Source organism: Lissotriton helveticus, chromosome 4_1 (genome assembly GCF_964261635.1).
Source record: "Lissotriton helveticus chromosome 4_1, aLisHel1.1, whole genome shotgun sequence".
In the NCBI taxonomy this organism is placed as follows: Eukaryota; Metazoa; Chordata; class Amphibia; order Caudata; family Salamandridae; genus Lissotriton; species Lissotriton helveticus.
This window is the reverse complement of record NC_136063.1, coordinates 542,174,484-542,193,112: the sequence shown is the minus strand read 5'-3', so window position 1 is coordinate 542,193,112 and position 18,629 is coordinate 542,174,484. Positions and strand designations below refer to the sequence as shown.

Genomic DNA, 18,629 nt, shown 5'->3' with positions numbered 1-18,629 from the left:
GCCATGGACCGTGAAGTATTTTGTTCTACAACAGCAAGAGTCGCGAAAGAACTCTAAGCAATGCTGACCACGAGTGAGGACACCGGATCTCTCTCTTATCTTTGAGGTGCACGGCAGGAGCCGGCTGCACCGCCTCCAAAGCGAAAACGAGTTTGGCTTTCCCTCGTGTTTTCATTGCACCCCTTTCTGGAAAAGCGCATTCAGGAGAAGCCAGCGCTTTTGTTTATAAATGTACATACCGATACCACATATCCATTCCTTCAGAGCAGCTTCAAGAAAGTTTCTCTAGACGTCCCATGTGATTGTACTATATACCACCATGCTGAGTCGTTCATGACCACCCACTCAATCCTCCCGTCTCCAAGGTTTCCCTGCAGACGCTGTCTGTATTCCTCCTGTCTGCTGCTGTCCTATCTGACATCCCACCTGATACTTCTCCTTCGTGTCTCAGCATACCAGGGGTGGTGTATTCCTCTTCCCTTTCCCCTGTGGGACCAATCGCCCATACCGTCTTCTTCATTGTGGAGGACTGGTCCAGAGGGAGAGGTGAGGCTTTCTTTGTTCCTGCGGTACCTGTTGGTCAGGTGAGTGGGGGTTGTAACACTAGGCACTGCCATCATTCTGGGTATGCTGGCCGGGTTCGACAGGCAATTATAACAATTTCCTGTGTCGGATTATGGCGGACGGCCTTTCTGTCCGCCAGCACACCGTACGCCATCTTTATCTGACGGGCAAAGGATGGCCACATGATGGCGGTAAACATGCCACCGGTAGGCTGCTGGTGGTGGGTTCACCACCATCGTAATGACCCCCTATATTTTTGCAAATAGTATTATTAAAATAGATATTACTTACCTTAAGTTTATATTCTTGACCACAATATTCTTGCTGTCGATATTTCTGAACCACTAAATTTCTGACTTGATATTTGTGCAACTTGATATTTTACACATGATATTCAGTCTGCACACCCCGGAAAGGTATGTCTTTGCTGTTGAACTTTGTGTGTAGTCAGGAAAGACAATCACTTGAACTGAATCACTTGTCAGAATCTCCGGTCACTGAGAGGCCTTAAGGATTGTGTTGCGGTCAGCAAAGTTGAAGGTGGGGCAATTGTGGAACAAGACTGAGGTCTCTACACCAGGGATCTATGTGCTCACTCCACCACAAAACAGGGAGACTTCCCCTCGTTTGAAATTTGAGTTCAACCAGGTGGTCATAAATTGGGCAGGAGACATTCCCTCCATGACCCCCACAGTTCTAATGTAATTGCGTCAGAATCGGGTGTCTGCCCCCTCCGCCCATGACTCAAGATGATGCACTGCATTCTGTAGTCTAGTAAATCCAGTAATTGTGGTTTATAGTCCATGAAGTGTGTCTTCCATTTAAGATTTTTCAACACTCGGCCTTCATAACCGTTGCTGTCGTGTTACGCATGTCCTGTCTCAAGAGAGACACACAGACTTTTAATTTGACCATTTTACCCTCCAGAGAGGATTGCAGGTCTTGGATCGCCTGTAGGATGGGGGCAAAATGGTCTGGAAGGGGTAGTGCAGCCATTGAAGGGGGTGGGGGTTATTAGTCACTGGACCCTGTGGGCCATTGAATTTTGTCTATACAGCCCTTCGAAGTCTGGGCTCCGGGCTGTTTGTCTTTTCCCATGGTTTATCTGTAGGACTCCCAGTCATCCCGAGTGTGCAGAATAGATGACTATGGTCATCCCTGTGTTCAGTGGTAATCCGCGGTAACCAGGAGTAAGGAGGATGGGAGAGGGGTTTGATGGAAGGTCTTCTTTGTGTCACCAGTTCGCCCTGCTGCCCAGGGCTTAGAGCCTCAGGTAGCCATCTGCCATGCGTGGCTCAGAGGTAGAAAGCCAGCAGTCCTATGCTTGTGGCCCCCTTGATATTGGTCGGGTGGCTATCCATGCCTGTTCCACCTCCTGTATCTCAAGCAGTGCTGGGGAGAGCTCATGCTGTGAACGTGGCTGGTCCTCACTCCATGTGCCTTGCTCTCCTAAGGTCAGTCCACAGCATGCATCCTGGAGGGGAGCCAGCATCTGTCCCGGAGGGGGCAACCACTCTTATCTACATGCACCCAGAGGTACAGGAGCCAGGGCATAATGTCTCTTTATCACAGCCACTAGACGCCATAGCCAAAAAGACCAGGAGGGCTCCAAAAACCAGGCAACATGGCATCTCAGTTCAATGTCCCCACATGCCCATACACTGGTGGGAGGCCCTCCTGATAAGTGCTGGAGCGCCCCTTATCAGAGCCATGGACTGTCACCCACCACCACCTTCAGAGGGAGAAGGGAAGTCTCTACCCACCTTGAGGTAACACTGTAGTCTCCATGGGCCTACCCAGGTTTAAGCACGCCCTGTGTCATCCAAGTTCTTGGGCCGGTACATGGTACGAGCCAAGGGGCAACCCCCACCTATGCTGGATGAAGAAAGGAGGCCTCCTCCTGACTCCAGGCCTCACTGCTGTCCCAGAAACCTCTGTCACAGGAGCCCTGGTACCCAGGCCCACTACTGCTGGTTTCTTCTGAGTCCCACGCCTGGCTTGCGCAAGGCACCAAAGCCCATCAGCGATGAGGATAGGAAGTCATGAGCTGTCACGGCTGCTGCACTCTCAACCAGGCCATGCAGAATCCGCAGCAATAAAGCCATCTCTAAACCAGCTGCTTGAGTCAAATTTTCCCCGGAGGTTCCCACCACCAGTGCAGTGGTGCTAAATCTCCCGGGGCCTCCTGTAGCAGCAGGAATAAAGATGTATGCGGAGTTGCGGCAGAGCTGAAAAAAGAGCGATCTCCACTTTCGGCTTCCTGGCCATGCTTATTGCAATATTTTTATGCAAGATATCCTGACAAACGAAGAGGCTATGAATTTGAAATTCAGATAACCTGATCGGAAAGTAACCACATCAAAGTTACCAAGAAGTGCAGTGAAGAGGATTGTGAATTGAAGCCGAAGAATAGCTGCGTTCCCATTGAGTTATGTTCAATTGAAACAATCTTTCTAGCATTTTAATAACCTCTCATAACTCGTTTTGTGCTTGCAGGATCTAGCTCTGAAACTCAATGATACAGCCTCTACTCTGTCATTTGAAGGTTCTTCTGATCCTCAACTCAGTATTTGAGCATCCCAGCTATCCTTTCATACCCCAAAATCAATGAATGGTAACGGCAGACCAGAGACTGCTGAAATGGTAAATCCTACAAAAGTGGGTCATTCTGAAAACTAGCAACTCTACTGCAGTCTGTCTCAGGGAGTTTATGGTGGCAGCAAGCAGCAGGTGTAGCTGTCAGATATGGCCTCTTGGTGCTTGCCCTTACCAATGAAGACTCCGACGTACAGGGATGAAATTCTGTCACTTATGATCACCAATACTTAAATCATAGAATGGCTCTTTAGTGTCTGATACAAAATGTCAATGACACTGCCAACACCGCAATGGCTGACAGGAAATGGCACTTTGCCCCACTTTTGTATGCTGCCCTATCTGGTAATACAAAATGAAAATGACAATGCTAGCAAGCAGTACCTAAAGGGAGTTGACCCAAAATCCCTCTGCATGTGTCTAGTAGACAAGCACACTGTCACAGCAAACATAAAAACAATTTTTTCCCTGGTAAACTGGTGTTGGCGAGCTCCACCTACGTGTGTAAAGTATTACATTTACTACAAAGTGTTACAGTAAATGTTCACATGTAAATTTACTCGTATGAAAATGTAATCTTTGTGAGTAGGCCCCACCGAGGTTCAGCGAAAGCCAAATAGAGATAAAGAATGACTGATCACATTCAGAAAACAATTAGTACACATATGTGTCACTTAGATACACAAAACAGTAGAAATTCGTTTTGTTTACAATTGTTATGAACCAAATAAAGGTGGCCTTATAACCTACACCTGACCGGCTTCACTGGTTTATGCCAGCCAGCTAAAATTTCCTATAAGAGTTCAGCAGCTTATCCAGACCTATTACTGCATGGCACACAATCTCACACACATACATACACACACACACACACACACCCACACACACACACACACACACACTCTAATCCATTCACTGATGTCTGTGCAGACCTAGTCATATAAAGGTTTAGCAGACCCGATGTACCGGTAAGAAAATTAACTCTGACTGATTTGCATTTTGTAGTTACTATGGAGGAGTCTTATTTGGTATCCTAATTAATCACAAAAATGTTCTACCAAGTACGAATGGCTATGATCTACCACATACCAGTACTTAGAAACAGCTAGTAAACCTTTTTTTTTCCTGGCTAGGTATGGATTATAGTGTTGTGTCAAAAAATTCCAAAGGGTTCATTCTAGGTTGTGCTTTCATGTCAATCTCTTTCAGGTTCAGCTTTATATCAATACTCTGACTAGAAACAAAATAACAGCCCAGCTAGTGATTTAAGTAATCAAGATTCCAAGTTTGTGTTATGTTATGCTATGTTTATGTGTGTGGCATGCATATCATCCGGTGGAATGGGGTTGTGGTGGAGGGAGATTCCCGGAACAACCGTTGCAGCTTATCGTTATGAAACACTTGACTTTAATTCGTGACTAAGCAATTAATTGGCAAGGATTTCCACCTCCAGTACCGTACTAAGAATATCCCTTTTCTATCAATTTTGGTGTCAATCAATTATTCCTAGCAAAAGGTCTCCGACAGCCACCCTTGCCTAAACTGGTAGTCACTCAAGAACATTAAGCGAGGTGCTGAGAGAAAGTGGCTCAAAAATGTGATCTTTCATTTCAAGGTACACTGCCATCATGATATCAAGACTAAACTATAAAATGAGCATTTGCAATGCAGTAGGTCTCACATTTGCGAGAGTTTGGGCTATTGGCATGATACATCCCAATGCCTTTTATTTATGTGGTGTTTAAATAAAAGGCATTGTCATTTACAATGCCAAGAGCTTTAACTTTAGCAAATGCGAGACCTTTTGCATTGCAAATGCTTGTTTGTAAAAGCGCCCCGTGACGTGCTTTTACTTTAATGGCGGCCAAGCCCCTTTCTTCAGTCGGGCCACATCCCACAAAAAAGCGGTGCAGCTGCCATTTAAGTTAAAGCGCTGCTTGGGATGATTTTACCAAAAAAAAGCATGTTTGTTAAGTTGAAAAAACAATTTTTTTTTTTTTGTAAAAGCGTTCCATGTCGCGCTTTCACTTTAATGGCAAAAAACACAGTTGATGGACAGAATGTAGAACAATGTCATACATTCACCCCAGTACAAGGATCTGGGCCTAAATCCATCGTTTTTTTGCACTCCACACCACCCTGGGTTAGACACTGGCTATATGCAAATCAGCTCTGACCCTGTGCCTCATGGGAACAGTCCAGTCCGAACTACCAAGCCATGTCTTTCCCAGACCGGAATCAAGCATCCAAGGACCGGTTTCTGGCTATCGGCCTTCTTCAGCATGGATAGCTTGACTCCAGTGGTGTGGAGAGCCTGGGACTCACGTCTGAGCATCCCCAGCCCACACGGGGTGAAATTGCAAAAAACACAGTTGATGGACAGAATGTAGAACAATGTCATACATTCACCCCAGTACAAGGATCTGGGCCTAAATCCATCGTTTTTTTGCACTCCACACCACCCTGGGTTAGACACTGGCTATATGCAAATCAGCTCTGACCCTGTGCCTCATGGGAACAGTCCAGTCCGAACTACCAAGCCATGTCTTTCCCAGACCGGAATCAAGCATCCAAGGACCGGTTTGTGGCTATCAGCCTTCTTCAGCCTGGATAGCTTGACTCCAGTGGTGTGGAGAGCCTGGGACTCACTTTTGAGCATCCCCAGCCCACTCGGGGTGAAATTGCAAAAAACACAGTTGATGGACAGAATGTAGAACAATGTCATACATTCACCCCAGTACAAGGATCTGGGCCTAAATCCATCGTTTTTTTGCACTCCACACCACCCTGGGTTAGACACTGGCTATATGCAAATCAGCTCTGACCCTGTGCCTCATGGGAACAGTCCAGTCCGAACTACCAAGCCATGTCTTTCCCAGACCGGAATCAAGCATCCAAGGACCGGTTTCTGGCTATCAGCCTTCTTCAGCCTGGATAGCTTGACTCCAGTGGTGTGGAGGGCCAGTGTCTAACCCAGGGTGGTGTGGAGTGCAAAAAAACGATGGATTTAGGCCCAGATCCTTGTACTGGGGTGAATGTATGACATTGTTCTACATTTTGTCCATCAACTGTGTTTTTTGCAATTTTCACTTTAATGGCAGCCACACCCCTTTCTATAGAAGCGGGTCATCTAAAGAAAGGTGCCCAGCTGCCATAAAAGTGAAAGTGTGCTACTGGCGCTTTCACAAAAAAAGCATTTGTAAGTTGACAAACGAATGTCTATTTTTCGTAAAAGCGCCCCATGCTGTTACCTTGATGTCTGCCATGCCCCTTTCTTTAGACGCTGCTTGTCTAAAAAAAGGTGTGCAGCTCCATTAAAGTAAAAGTGTGGTATAGGGTGCTTTTACAAACAAAAAGCATTTGTTAAGCTGTATAGGGCATGCAGAAGTGCCACGCTGTGCAGGGAGTATTTTTCAAAATAAAGAGCAGCATTCATGATCGGCCGCCCAGCTGTCAGGAAAAAAGAGTGAGTCAGGGAGAGCCTGTCATACCTGCAAAAGCAGCTAGACTATCAATCAATCAATCACTCAGGGCATTTGTAGAGTGCACTACATACCCGTGAGGGTTTCAAGGTGCTGAGGGGGTGGGGGGGGGGATTGCTTCTACTGATCGAAGAGCCAGGTCTTGAGTAGTCTTCTGAAGGCCAGTAAGTCTTGGGTCTGCCGTAGGTTGGTGGGGAGGGTGTTTCAGGTCTTGGCGGCGAGGTGGAAGAAGGATCTACCTCTGGCTGTCATTCTTCAGATGCGGGGGACAGCGGCGAGGGTGAGGTCGGCAGAGCGGAGCTTGCGGGATGGGGGGTGTAGATGCTGAGTCGTCTGAGGTACGCTGGGCCAGGATCGTGAAGGTCTTTGTGTGCATGGATGATGAGCTTGAAGGTTATCCTCTTGTTGACGGGGAGCCAGTGTAGGTCTCTCTGGTGGGGGGTGATCTGGCTGCGGCGGGGGATGTCAAGGATCAGACGTGCTGAGACGTTCTGGATGCGTTGCAGCCGTCTCAGGAGATGGCTGCTGCTCCTGCATAGAGGGTGTTGCCGTAGTCCAGCCTTCTTGTTGCAGTAGGGATCCACTTGAAGATCCTACGTAGCATTCGGAGTGTGTTGAAGCAGACTAAAAACATTCAAGAAAATAATGTTCACAGACTGTAGATAAAACAACCTGTGTAACAACACAAGTAAAAAGTCCATTCTTCATGGTGGACTACAAATGCAGACAAGGTGGTACTAAGGATGGACTACTAAGCCTGTTCATGAATCAAAAGCAACCATTTAGAAAGGACAGTATCAGGAGCCAATTGAAAGTTGGGCGGAAAATGGGCAGATATTAATATCCATACCTGAATACAGCATGCCTCGCAGAGCAGCGTATGCCCTACCCAAGCTAGAACTACAACAATTCTGATATATTGCCCCTATTATGCAGATCTAGCACAAGATATCAAAAAGGGCAAAGAAGGCTCATATTGAATTTGACGGTTTAAAGACATGCTTTTCTAGAGGTTGGCTTTTGAATATCCAGGTATTCAAGTGATAGATGAGCAATAAGCAGAACCATATCTTATTAAAGGAGACATTTGCAGCTTCACTGTACGAAGTGTATGAACTGAACTGGGTCTCTAGGTCTTCAACCCTTATCTTATTGTTAGTACCTTTAGATTCAATTAGCTGTATTATCATTGACGCTGCTGTAGAGGTTCCACGTTCTTGGATTTAATGTTCACAGCGATTGCTAAACTCTGTTTGTACCAAAATACATTGACTATTTTCCCACTGTAACTCCTAGTTCAAATTTTCTCTAAAACATGTTAATTTACAGGTTAGTTACATCTCCAGAGTTACATAATTTGGTCATTACACTAAAGAATTAAAAGTTTAGTTGGTCATGCTCGATTTTACAAGAAAATATTTTTGTATTTTTGTTGTGTGAGTAGTTTTCCTAGCGGCATAATACATGGTTTTTACAGTTAACAATTGTAACGAAATTTACTTAGATGAGGTATTGTTTTAGATTCTAGATTATACTTATATTTTAGACATTTTGAAAACACAAACATATGTAATTAAGGTAGATAAATTATTAGCAATATAATTTTCATAATACAATCTAAGGGTGGTAAATGTGAATTGCTGTTAAAAATCTTTTTGTTGTATTTCATAAACAGATTCAGACCTCCAACCTACCATGTTCAGGCTTGGTATGATGAAGTGAGAGACTACACCTACCCTTATTCACAGGAATGCAATCCGTATTGTCCATTTAGATGCTCCGGACCTGTGTGCACCCATTATACTCAGGTAACTTCCAGTGAGCGCTTATTTCTCTATGCTTTGCATTTTAAATATGCATCTTGCTCTTGCTCGCTTGGATTATAAAATATAGAAATTCACAGCAGAACAAATATACTTTTGCACAGTCTAATGTTTTGGAATGATTTTGATTTTAACTGTGCAGTGCACATCTGGGTCAAGATGCCTTTGCGAATATAGGTGGAGTATGGGTCAATACAATATTTATCTGGGCCTACAAGCATTGCTATGACAAGCTTTGTGCTTCTGAAAGATATACATTTTTGCCTCTATCTCTCACTTATGACGCATGTCAGGAGACGTTCAACCATCAAAATCATGTCCCAACTCAAAAACCCTGGTTGATAAGAATGTCTTTACACTCACAGTCCATGTCATTAGTACCCACTGACAGTCCTAGAACTTCATATCCAGTCAGGTATTGAGGACTTTCACAATGAGTATTCATCTAACATATCTCAGTACTTTAGATCTAACTGGGGCTATGTGAATATTTATTGGTTGTGCCGCACATTTTACGCGATTCAGCTCCCCAGGACAACATCGAGTACCTATGTTTGATATTTTTTTATTTTACCCATAGAAAACGATATATGTCAGAATTCTCTTTATGTAATATAAAATCCGTCGGATGTCACAGAAAATTCCCTTGGGTCACAGATTAAGACATCACAGAATGGTGTAAATCTAATGGTGCTTAGATAGCAGTTGACGAAGAAGGCATTAGCTGCTTTTCTGTAATCTCAGTCTTCATTAGCCCAAAAGAAGCATATTCATCATCATAATTTCTTGTTTGTAGAAAGTGCAACAAAATATTTGTTTGAAAAAAAATAGTCTGAGACTGCCTCGAAATATTACAATGCAAGTCTCTTTCACTGGCAAACAAATGACATTAAATAAATGAAGACAGACTACTACCATTATGTGTTAACACACGCATGCAAGAGACATAAGTGCAATTAGTAAAACATGTAGCCACCCTTATTCATTAAACCTATATTACTTTCAAATAGCGTAGATGCTTTGACCATGCTTGGAGGCAGAGAAGCCAACGAGATGAAAAGGGATAAATTCATGGCAGTTTATACTATCACCTCTGATATTTTAGATAGTCCATAATATTTTTTTTTATAAAGAGTTTATGCACATGAAAGAACAATCAAGAACCTTTCATTTCTTATTAGATGTAGAAAAATGTTGTGACAAAAAAACCTCTATCATTTAATATGAGATCTTGTAACCTCCCTCTATCCACGTGCTCAACACTAAACATGTTTTTAATATAAGGAACAATTATGTAAATGACTGCGTTTATCTCATTAACATTCATTATGGAAACACAATATTTCTGGCTGCATCCAGCTTCTAGGATCATCACCATCAACTTATGCATAGGATCGTGGATGGGTTATACAATCAGTGTAATGTTGCTCTATATTACGTAGATCAGTAGCTTCATAGACTACACATATGATTAGTTGGTTGAAACAGCTGGTAACCATTGCATGCCCTCTTTTTAAACACACCAAAGGTGATGGGAGGATGCTTGCACTAAGTCTAACCATTGGCAATCTCTTGGGGTCGCATTCCTTCCTGTCGTTCTTTTACCCACTATGCAACCTCAGTTTGGACCCAGTCATATGCAAATCAGTCTTGACCCTGCTTCAGTAGAAGCAGTCCAGCTCATCTACAGGAGACTGAAGTTTTTGCCTCCATGGAACACCAACAAATGGTTATTATTTGTGCTAAGTTTTTACCTAGTTTGTAATTTATAGATATATTCCGATTTCCTTTAATTTTACGATAAAGCCAACCTTCCCAAGTAGAAAATAACATTCCTGCCATTTCATCTTCAGAAGTCTTTTTGAAATACCAAGAACTTTGACATTTGGTAGGTATGTACAGGCCCAAATTGTGCTACTGAAGCATCTTTGAACTATACATAACACATCTTATTGTGACTTGATGTTCTAATGGTATTAGAAGGCAGGCTGACACGTATTTCACCAAATAAACTGCGATATTCCTCAGGCCAGATATCAATTCTCCCGACACAAAGAAACCGTACAAAGGATTTCTACATGAATCAGAAGCGAATAGGAAATGTTTCTGAAACAAGATTAACAGGAATAAGAATAATATTTTTTGTTGGAAAGTAATGCTGAAGGTAATTTGGTTCCTGAGATGAAGGTTTGTTTGCTGTATAAATATTACTCTAATGAATAATCATTGGAAACTGTTAGGTGTCTCTTTGCTCTCACTCTCTTTCTCCCACTGGGAATTGTCAATTCTTCGTTTTGGAATCCAAGACTGATCAATCATCAATCATTTGTCAATTGTAGGGCGTGCTACATACCCGCGAGGGTCTCAAGGCGCTGGGGGGGAGGGGCGCTACTGGTCAAACAGCCAGGTCTTGAGTAGCTTCCTGAAGGTCGGAAAGTCAGCAAGTCTTGGGTCTGTCGTAGGCTCAGTGGTAGGGTGATCCAGGTCTTGGTGGTGAGGTGGGAGAAGGATCTCCCGCCGGTGGTTGTTCTTCGGATGCGGTGGCGAGTGCGAGTCCTCTTTAACTTTTTAGGCACTATTGTAGCCACTTTTCTTATGAACAAGTAAAAAGTTTTACAGAACAGGGAAATTTCGCTTGATTAACATATAGCGAAAATCCGGAACGTTGTAAAATGTTGCTTGCTACAGCAAAGCTTTACATACCTTAATCTCACTGTGATCTCAAGAGGAAGAGTGGTTTTCCCTCTATTATTTAAAATACCTAAGTAATCAGAGTTAAGTTGTGTGTGATCGCTTCTCAAGACTTCTAGTACTGAGATAATTTGAAAAGAATATCAAACAGGGAAAAAAACCTTTAAGTTTATAATATGAAATAAACAGTTAGGTTATTATCAATTACATGCTAAAACCATATATTTAATTACAATGTCTGCTATGGTTCAATGTAGTGAAATAGTGTACAGTGTAGATGGTGAAAAGTCAAAACGAGTTTGGGATGGGATGAGTCAACAGTTGCAGATATTAAATATAAGTTTATAGTATTTTCTTGAACAATCTTACATCTGAAATGGTGAACTTTCATACCCTTGTCATAGTTCATTGAGTCAGCTAAGATTTGAAAGGGATGAACCAACAATCATATAAATGAGAACATGAAACCTCCGCCAAAAAGGTCATGTATCATGAGTCCACAATACATAAGTCAGCAAGAGGTATCCGCTATCCCTCTGTGTATAGATTTAATTCAACTAAATGCATACAGCGATTCTTATGTGTGGTACAAAGGAACATTTCATTGTATTGCCTTGTATTTTGGTTTTACAATGAAAGTGTAGATGAACATTCAACACATTTGTTTCATTGCAAACTGATTTTCTTCTCTCTGTGAGTATCGCAGAACAAACTGTCTTAGCAAGGAACATTCCTTAAAGTGTGAGAAGTGCATGCATGCAGATTATCTAAAACAAATGGTATTGTGTCATCTTATTCAACCTTGAGAGAATACATATTTTACTTTTCTTTGGGGATTATGCATACTAGCAGGTCAGGTTCCTTTAAATTATACATTTGTCAAATATTCGTATCTGTTTTTATTTTTTTCTACTTAATTATACATCAATATTTCTTGCCATTTAGGTAGTATGGGCAACAAGTAACAGAATTGGATGTGCTATAAACTTGTGTCATAACATGAATGTGTGGGGACAGATATGGCCCAAAGCCATTTACCTGGTGTGCAATTACTCTCCCAAGTAAGTACAAATTATTTATTTATACTCCTCACATTTTAAAAATAACATTAATCTTTTTAATATCTCCTTAACTCATGTTATCAAAACACAAATCTTTGTTATCAGCACTGTTCGTATGGCTGCATATGTTCTCTATTTAACAATATGGATTGTGATTCATTTTGTGTGTACAAATATGTTTGAAGTCGATATTCATCCCTAGTCCTGTTGCCGTTGTGTCAGATTGGCAGTCCATACATTATCTGAAAACCAACCAGCAAAAATGATTTGCCTCTTTTCTAAAAGTGGAAATTCTACCCTTAAAATATTCATTGATAATCAATTATTTCCGCAGGGTTGTGAATTCTAGATCATGCTACATCACTTTTGATTAATCGTGTCCATCCCACCTAATGTAAATAATAAAGAGAAACATGATGTTGCTTGCAAGACAAATGTTTTTAAATACAGTTAGGTTAAATTAAAAGCAACACCATAACGAAGAAGACACCTGGGAAAAAACAAGCTTTAGAAATGTATTGAAACTTTTGATTTAATTTCGTTTTTGTTCTTGACAAAAATGACCCATTGTCATTTTGGTATACATTGTATAATTTGTTTTGAAAACAATTTGATTTCCCTCCCACTCAGTAATATTCCCCTTTAAAATGATTCCAAGTTCTGTATAAATTTGACAAGTTCACATAGGCTTCTCAATTATACCGAGTAGTGACATCAGGAAAAATAAAAGTGCAAACTATTTCAATGTGTTAATTAAGAACAGCTGAAAGGTGTGGCCTATAACTGTTAAATGCAATGAAAGGTTAACACTCTTTCATAAAAACTGAATTGTTGATTAAGATCTTAGTTACCCAAATCCCCTTGCTGAAGAAACGACCAGCATTGTTCTGGCAATTCTGAGATGAACTCCACTGTTTTGTGAAGGTGCTAATTTAAACTCCAGGCAATAACGTCAGAAAAATGATAATACATTCCTCTGAGAATACATAAAAGCTAAGGCAAGTACAAGTGAGTGGAGATGGAGAGATCTCCCCAAAGAATAGCTTCATCGATCTGGAGAGAAATGAGTCAAAAATTAGATGGGGGCAGGAAAGTGGTACAAAGAAGGGAGGAACAAGAGTTGCAGGACCTTTCCTAATGGAGGAAGGAGAATAATGCAGGAACTGGAACAATGTCAACGCAGAATGTTAAAAACTAAGCAGTCAATCAAGCAATAAAGAAGAATTGGGTGTGCTCAACAGAAACAGTCTTAGCAATTCGAATCTCAATCTTACACAGTGCAGACACCACCCAGCCTCACTTCAAAGGGGGGGGGGGCAGACAACCACCTCCATTTCAGGGGGTGCACTCAAGGAGCTTACTAACTGTGAATCACCACTTTGTAGCTCACTCAGTGCAACTTCGATTGACTCAAACTCAAGATTTAAAGTACCTAATTTTCAACATATTGTCCTATATTTTAAGTCTCAATGAGGATATTATCATTAGCAGAGGCGTAGGTATTCTAAACAATTAACTTGCTTGCAGACTTTGTCAGACTTAAGAGATAAATGCATCTTTTTTTGTAAAGTGAAGCTCCAATATTTCTTTTCCAACAGTTCTTTTGAGGGTGATACTGGCTCAAGTTGCTTTCTCTTCACTCTTAATCCTTCTTAATTCTTCATGCCAGCAGAAATTCTGGCTCTTGAAAAGATTGTTATTCAAAACTTAGAGAAAGTTAAAAAGCGGAAACAGTATATTCTATGTAATATCTCCAAAGTGGAAAGACACTGTTTGGAGAGCCTCATGACTGAAAATGACTTTATGATTAAACCTGCAGATAAAGGGGATTCCATTGCATTCAGGGCACACCAAAGCATGAACAAGAGATCAGGCACCCACTAAAACACTGAACACTCACAAAAAAAATTCTTATCAGCCATCTGGTTTACATACAGAAAAAAACTACTTAAACGTATTCAGACTTCCATTAACAGGAAATTCATCCGTAAACATGCTTTGAAATTTTAAATAAACCTAATCCCCAAATATCAGTATTCTACAAATGTTTGTGTAAAAAATCAGGGCTCAGGCAGCAGGGTAGTCCTCTGGGGGCACAAGGCTGGCTTCAGGCTGCAGAGCAGTCATCTTCATGCAACAAGGCATTCCTCAGAAGTACCCAGCAGACAACAGACAGCAGGGCAGTCTGCAGATCCAGAGGTGAACTGAAGAGTTGGTCTGAGGGCTCTATTTTTATGCTTAATGCCCCCTTTGAAGTAGGAGAAGCTTCTGGAGCCGCCCACCCCAACAAAGTGTCTCGATTTTCCTGCCTCCCAGACCTGGTCTGAGGTTGTTGGGGAGACAGTGACCTAGTGTGAAGCCCTGTGTGAGTGTGCTGAGGCAGCCTCTTTGAAATGTATGTGTTATAGGTGACAGCTCCACTATCCCATTCTGCTTAGATGGTCCATCCTGCCATCACCCAGTCTCTCTATTATGCGACTATGTGGAAGGAATACACAAAGGCCAACTGCCACGCACACCTAGTCATGTGACCCACGCGCAGGCTGCAGGCACCAATTGGTTGGGACAAGAAAATGCCAACTTTCTAACGTAGCATTTTCAGATTTGTAACTTAAAACCTGACTTTCTCATTAAAGAGGATTCTAAAATTACAATTCTTTAGAGACCAAACTCAACAGTCCTACCTACTCCAAATCGAAGGTTATCACTTATTAAATGTAATAAGGTAACTCAATGCTGTCCTATTGGAGAGGCAGGCCTCACAGTAGTGACAATTAATCTGTTATGGATGTCTTTTATGATGAAATATTCAAATAAAGACGTTTGAACTGAACTGAAAATTAATTTGTGAGTTTTTCTCTGCTGGAACATGCAACAACTTAAAGTACATGACAACTTTTTTTTATCACAATGCACACTGCCCTATGGGGTGTTTAGGGCCTTATCCAGGGATGACTTTTATGCATTAAAGAGGAAGATTTAGACCAGAACAAAGGTTTATTTTGCCAGGTTGAAATGGCAGTTTAAAATCTGCATATACATGCCTGCGATGGCAGACCGGAGACATATTTCAAAAGGGTACTTAAGTGAGTGACGCAATCAGTCCTGCAGGCCGACTATTAGCATTTTATTTAGAGCCCCGAGTTAACGTATTACCACTTTAATGGACGCATACAAGTAAGTTAAATGTGCCAATTGGGTGTAAGAAAATGTTACCATGTTTAAAGGAGAAGGCACAAGCACTTTAGCACTGGTGTGCAGTGGTAAAGTGTACAAAGACGTATGAGTCAACAAAAAGGGTTCAGAAAACAGGAAGGGTGAAGCACAAACAAGTTGGGGAGACCAAGTTAGACTAATCAATAGCTTGATGAACTTCCCTGCTTAGGCTATAGACCGTGGACTATGGACCTTTTCTGCAGTGTCACTTGTAAATGCAATTTCATCCAGTTGGATCCCTTTTTGTACACTATTCTAAGCAACTGGCAAGAAACTTATCCTGGAGTTGTCCCCAGCAGGATCTCTTATAGTCTAAATTGAGAGAGACAAAATACAATCAATTGATATGTCAGTTATTTTACTCCTGTAAGCAAACTCCAAAAGAAAATACTTCTAAAAAAAAACAAATTATTTTGGGTGGGAATAACTACTAACAGTACTCTATTTGCTTGCCATTGCAAGACGAATGTGAAACATCGGTAGGTCAGGGCTTAGAAAGATGGAAAGGTAACTCATTCCAACAAACTGAAGGTAAAATTAAACTTGACACAAATGGCAGGTCACTTCAAATGTGGTAACTGTTTAGCCTGAAAATGTACAATGATAGCACGAAGTTTGAGTATCATAAACAAACGTGACCATTGTATTCAAACTATAACTCTACCAAAATATTATACACAAGTATTTATTTTCCTCATTTGCAGTGGCTAAAATCCTTAAGCAGAGAATCTGCAAGCATTGTAGCAGAAGTTTCCTTTCAACAGCCAATGCCCGCTTGTTAAACAGTCAAGGATATCACTCATGATATTGAACAATAGAGGATTGATATAGTTAAGCTTGATTAACAGAGTGTCCTAACTTTGATCCATGTAAGAAAGTTGTGGGATTGATCCGCTTCACACAGAGCAGGACAGTTTGAATGAAACATTCGAGCTTTGCAATGTAGCATTGCTGTGATTATGTTTTCATAAGCCTAATGTGAACATAACTGAGAAGATCCTTATTTGCCCCTTGCATGGACTGATTTGGTTCAACTGTAAGCAGAAGGAACATGTGAGTTATGACCCACAGATCTCCCTCAACCTGGAAGCCTAGAAATAGTGCCTGTTAGGCATGAACCAACCTGCCAGAGACTTTCAGTCACATTTGATTTATTGTTGTGAGTTCTGGCAATCTGGCCACAAGCATACACTCATCAGAAATCCACACTGTGCAGGCCACATATTATACAGTGTATTTTTACAGTCCTGTTATGCCTAATCTCTAAGCATCGAAGTTTTTGCCATAATTATTGTTCGATATCACAACAGTTAACACCCATTAATACCTAAAATACATTTACAATTTCACGATCTTGGCCTATCTGCAAGACCAGGCCTATTGATGTTTCAGTAGTAAAATGTTGATGAAAACAAACACCACTAATGATGCTGTTTTAGGAGCCTCTCCACTCCTTTCTTTTCAATGTCTTAAATGTTCATGTCTCCCTGAAGGTGAGGGCTATGAAAAGTTCTCTCATACCTTTTGAATCATTTCTGTTTGTTAAAAATGAACTTTATGATTGTGATGTTAGGTGAGAGAAACAGCTTTAAAAGCATACTAGCAAAACACATGGTACATGTAATGCACAGTATTGCACAATAACAAAAATAAGTACATCAACTGTTACAAGTTAATAACCTCTTTAATGACCTGAGGCCTCCTCAAAGGTATGATTTAGGGGGTGTTAAATAAACATATAAGTTAAAATATCTGATATGATCATATAAAAAATATGATCATTCACATCATAAAAAAACAATACATCAGAATAAAAACAGTTAATATTACATTAAAAGTGTGTTCTCAAAATATCCATTAACAACAAGGTTATAGGACCTATAAAACGACAATAGGCTGAATCATCCATCTGGACAAATTAAACTATGTGGGCACGGCCATTTTCATAGACTGCATTACACATTGTAGCCTCCTCCTCTAAGCAAATAGCAGGAGATGGCAAACACTAGCCAACGTGTGGTACAGCATTTAAAAATTTGTATAGCTTCCGAATGACACCTAATAGAAAGCATACAAAAAACAGGGGCTCTCCAGGTTCTTCTTAAATCAGCAGAGGACGGGCAACAAAAAAGAAAATGCTAGAGTGTCTCAGGAGCTGCAAGGCAGAAGAGGCACAGTACATTAACCACCACATTTCCCCATCTACTTCTCCTTGTGTTTAAAGGAATGGTTCCATATCTAAGTTAGGTATACAGAGTTTGTGCCTGTGGTGGCTCGATGTCGTCCAAGAAAGACTCCAAGCCAAAGCTGTCTTTGACATTTAAAAATCTCACAGTTAAAGTGCCATGTGCAAAGTGTTCAATACTTTCCGAGACCATCATCCCCAAGAACCTTTTTTTAACAAGAGGGACCAAAGATTTAGTAATGGTCCCAGGTTCCCCCCAGAGTTGCCCCAACTAATTTTTTAAAAACCACGCCTTGATCTTTTTTAACCACTTGATTTGACCCGTTTGCCTGTGCAATGCAATCAGCTCAACCTAGGCATCCTCAAGTGGTACCTTTGTGTTGCTTGTCCACACCCTTATCCAGAATAGAAGGGCCCGGAGAATGGTTAAATATTCAATGGGTTTTAGGCCGAGGTCTAGTCTTAGTGGCACAAGTGGTGTATTCACTAGCAAGTTCGTAATAGCTCTAATGAATTTTGTTTTCAGTGGTAGTTAGGTCTGTACGGTTTTCCAATCCCCATAAAGAGGCGCTCCTAGACCTTTTTCCTTATGCAATTCTAGGATAGGTGAAATGGGCCGGTAGGGAGAGGTCCTAGCCCTACGTACTAGGGCACAATCTACATGCTGGAGGGTGAAGGTGCTCTTTGGCCAGCTGCGCATTCCAAGTCAGCCTATCACTGATGCGAACTCCCAGGTAATCAAAGGACTTTACTTGCTCCAAAACTTGCGTACCCAACACAAGTTTGCCCTTACTAGATTTATAGGGATTAAAGGACATATACTTTATTTTGAAGCAGTTTATTTCTAAGCCCTTTTCTTTGCAAACCTTAGCAAATTTGTTTAGGAGGCTTTGGATTCCTCTAGGTGTTTTAGCGATAAGCAGTGTATTGTCTGCAAATAGCAGACACAGCACTGATCTACCTGCCTGTTTCGGAGGGTCACCATCGCAATTGAAGTGTACACCAATTAGAC

At 41.4% G+C, this 18,629-nt stretch overlaps 1 protein-coding gene across 1 annotated transcript in view; it reads left to right on the top strand.

The window, feature by feature from the left end:
* Positions 1–18,629, top strand: part of CRISPLD1 (cysteine rich secretory protein LCCL domain containing 1) — a 313,945-nt gene that overhangs the window by 121,896 nt on the left and 173,420 nt on the right. The window contains exons 4-5 of the mRNA XM_078687130.1: positions 8,317–8,449; positions 12,101–12,216. Coding sequence (XP_078543256.1) covers positions 8,317–8,449; positions 12,101–12,216 — 249 coding nt within the window. The remainder of the gene's footprint in view (positions 1–8,316; positions 8,450–12,100; positions 12,217–18,629) is intronic.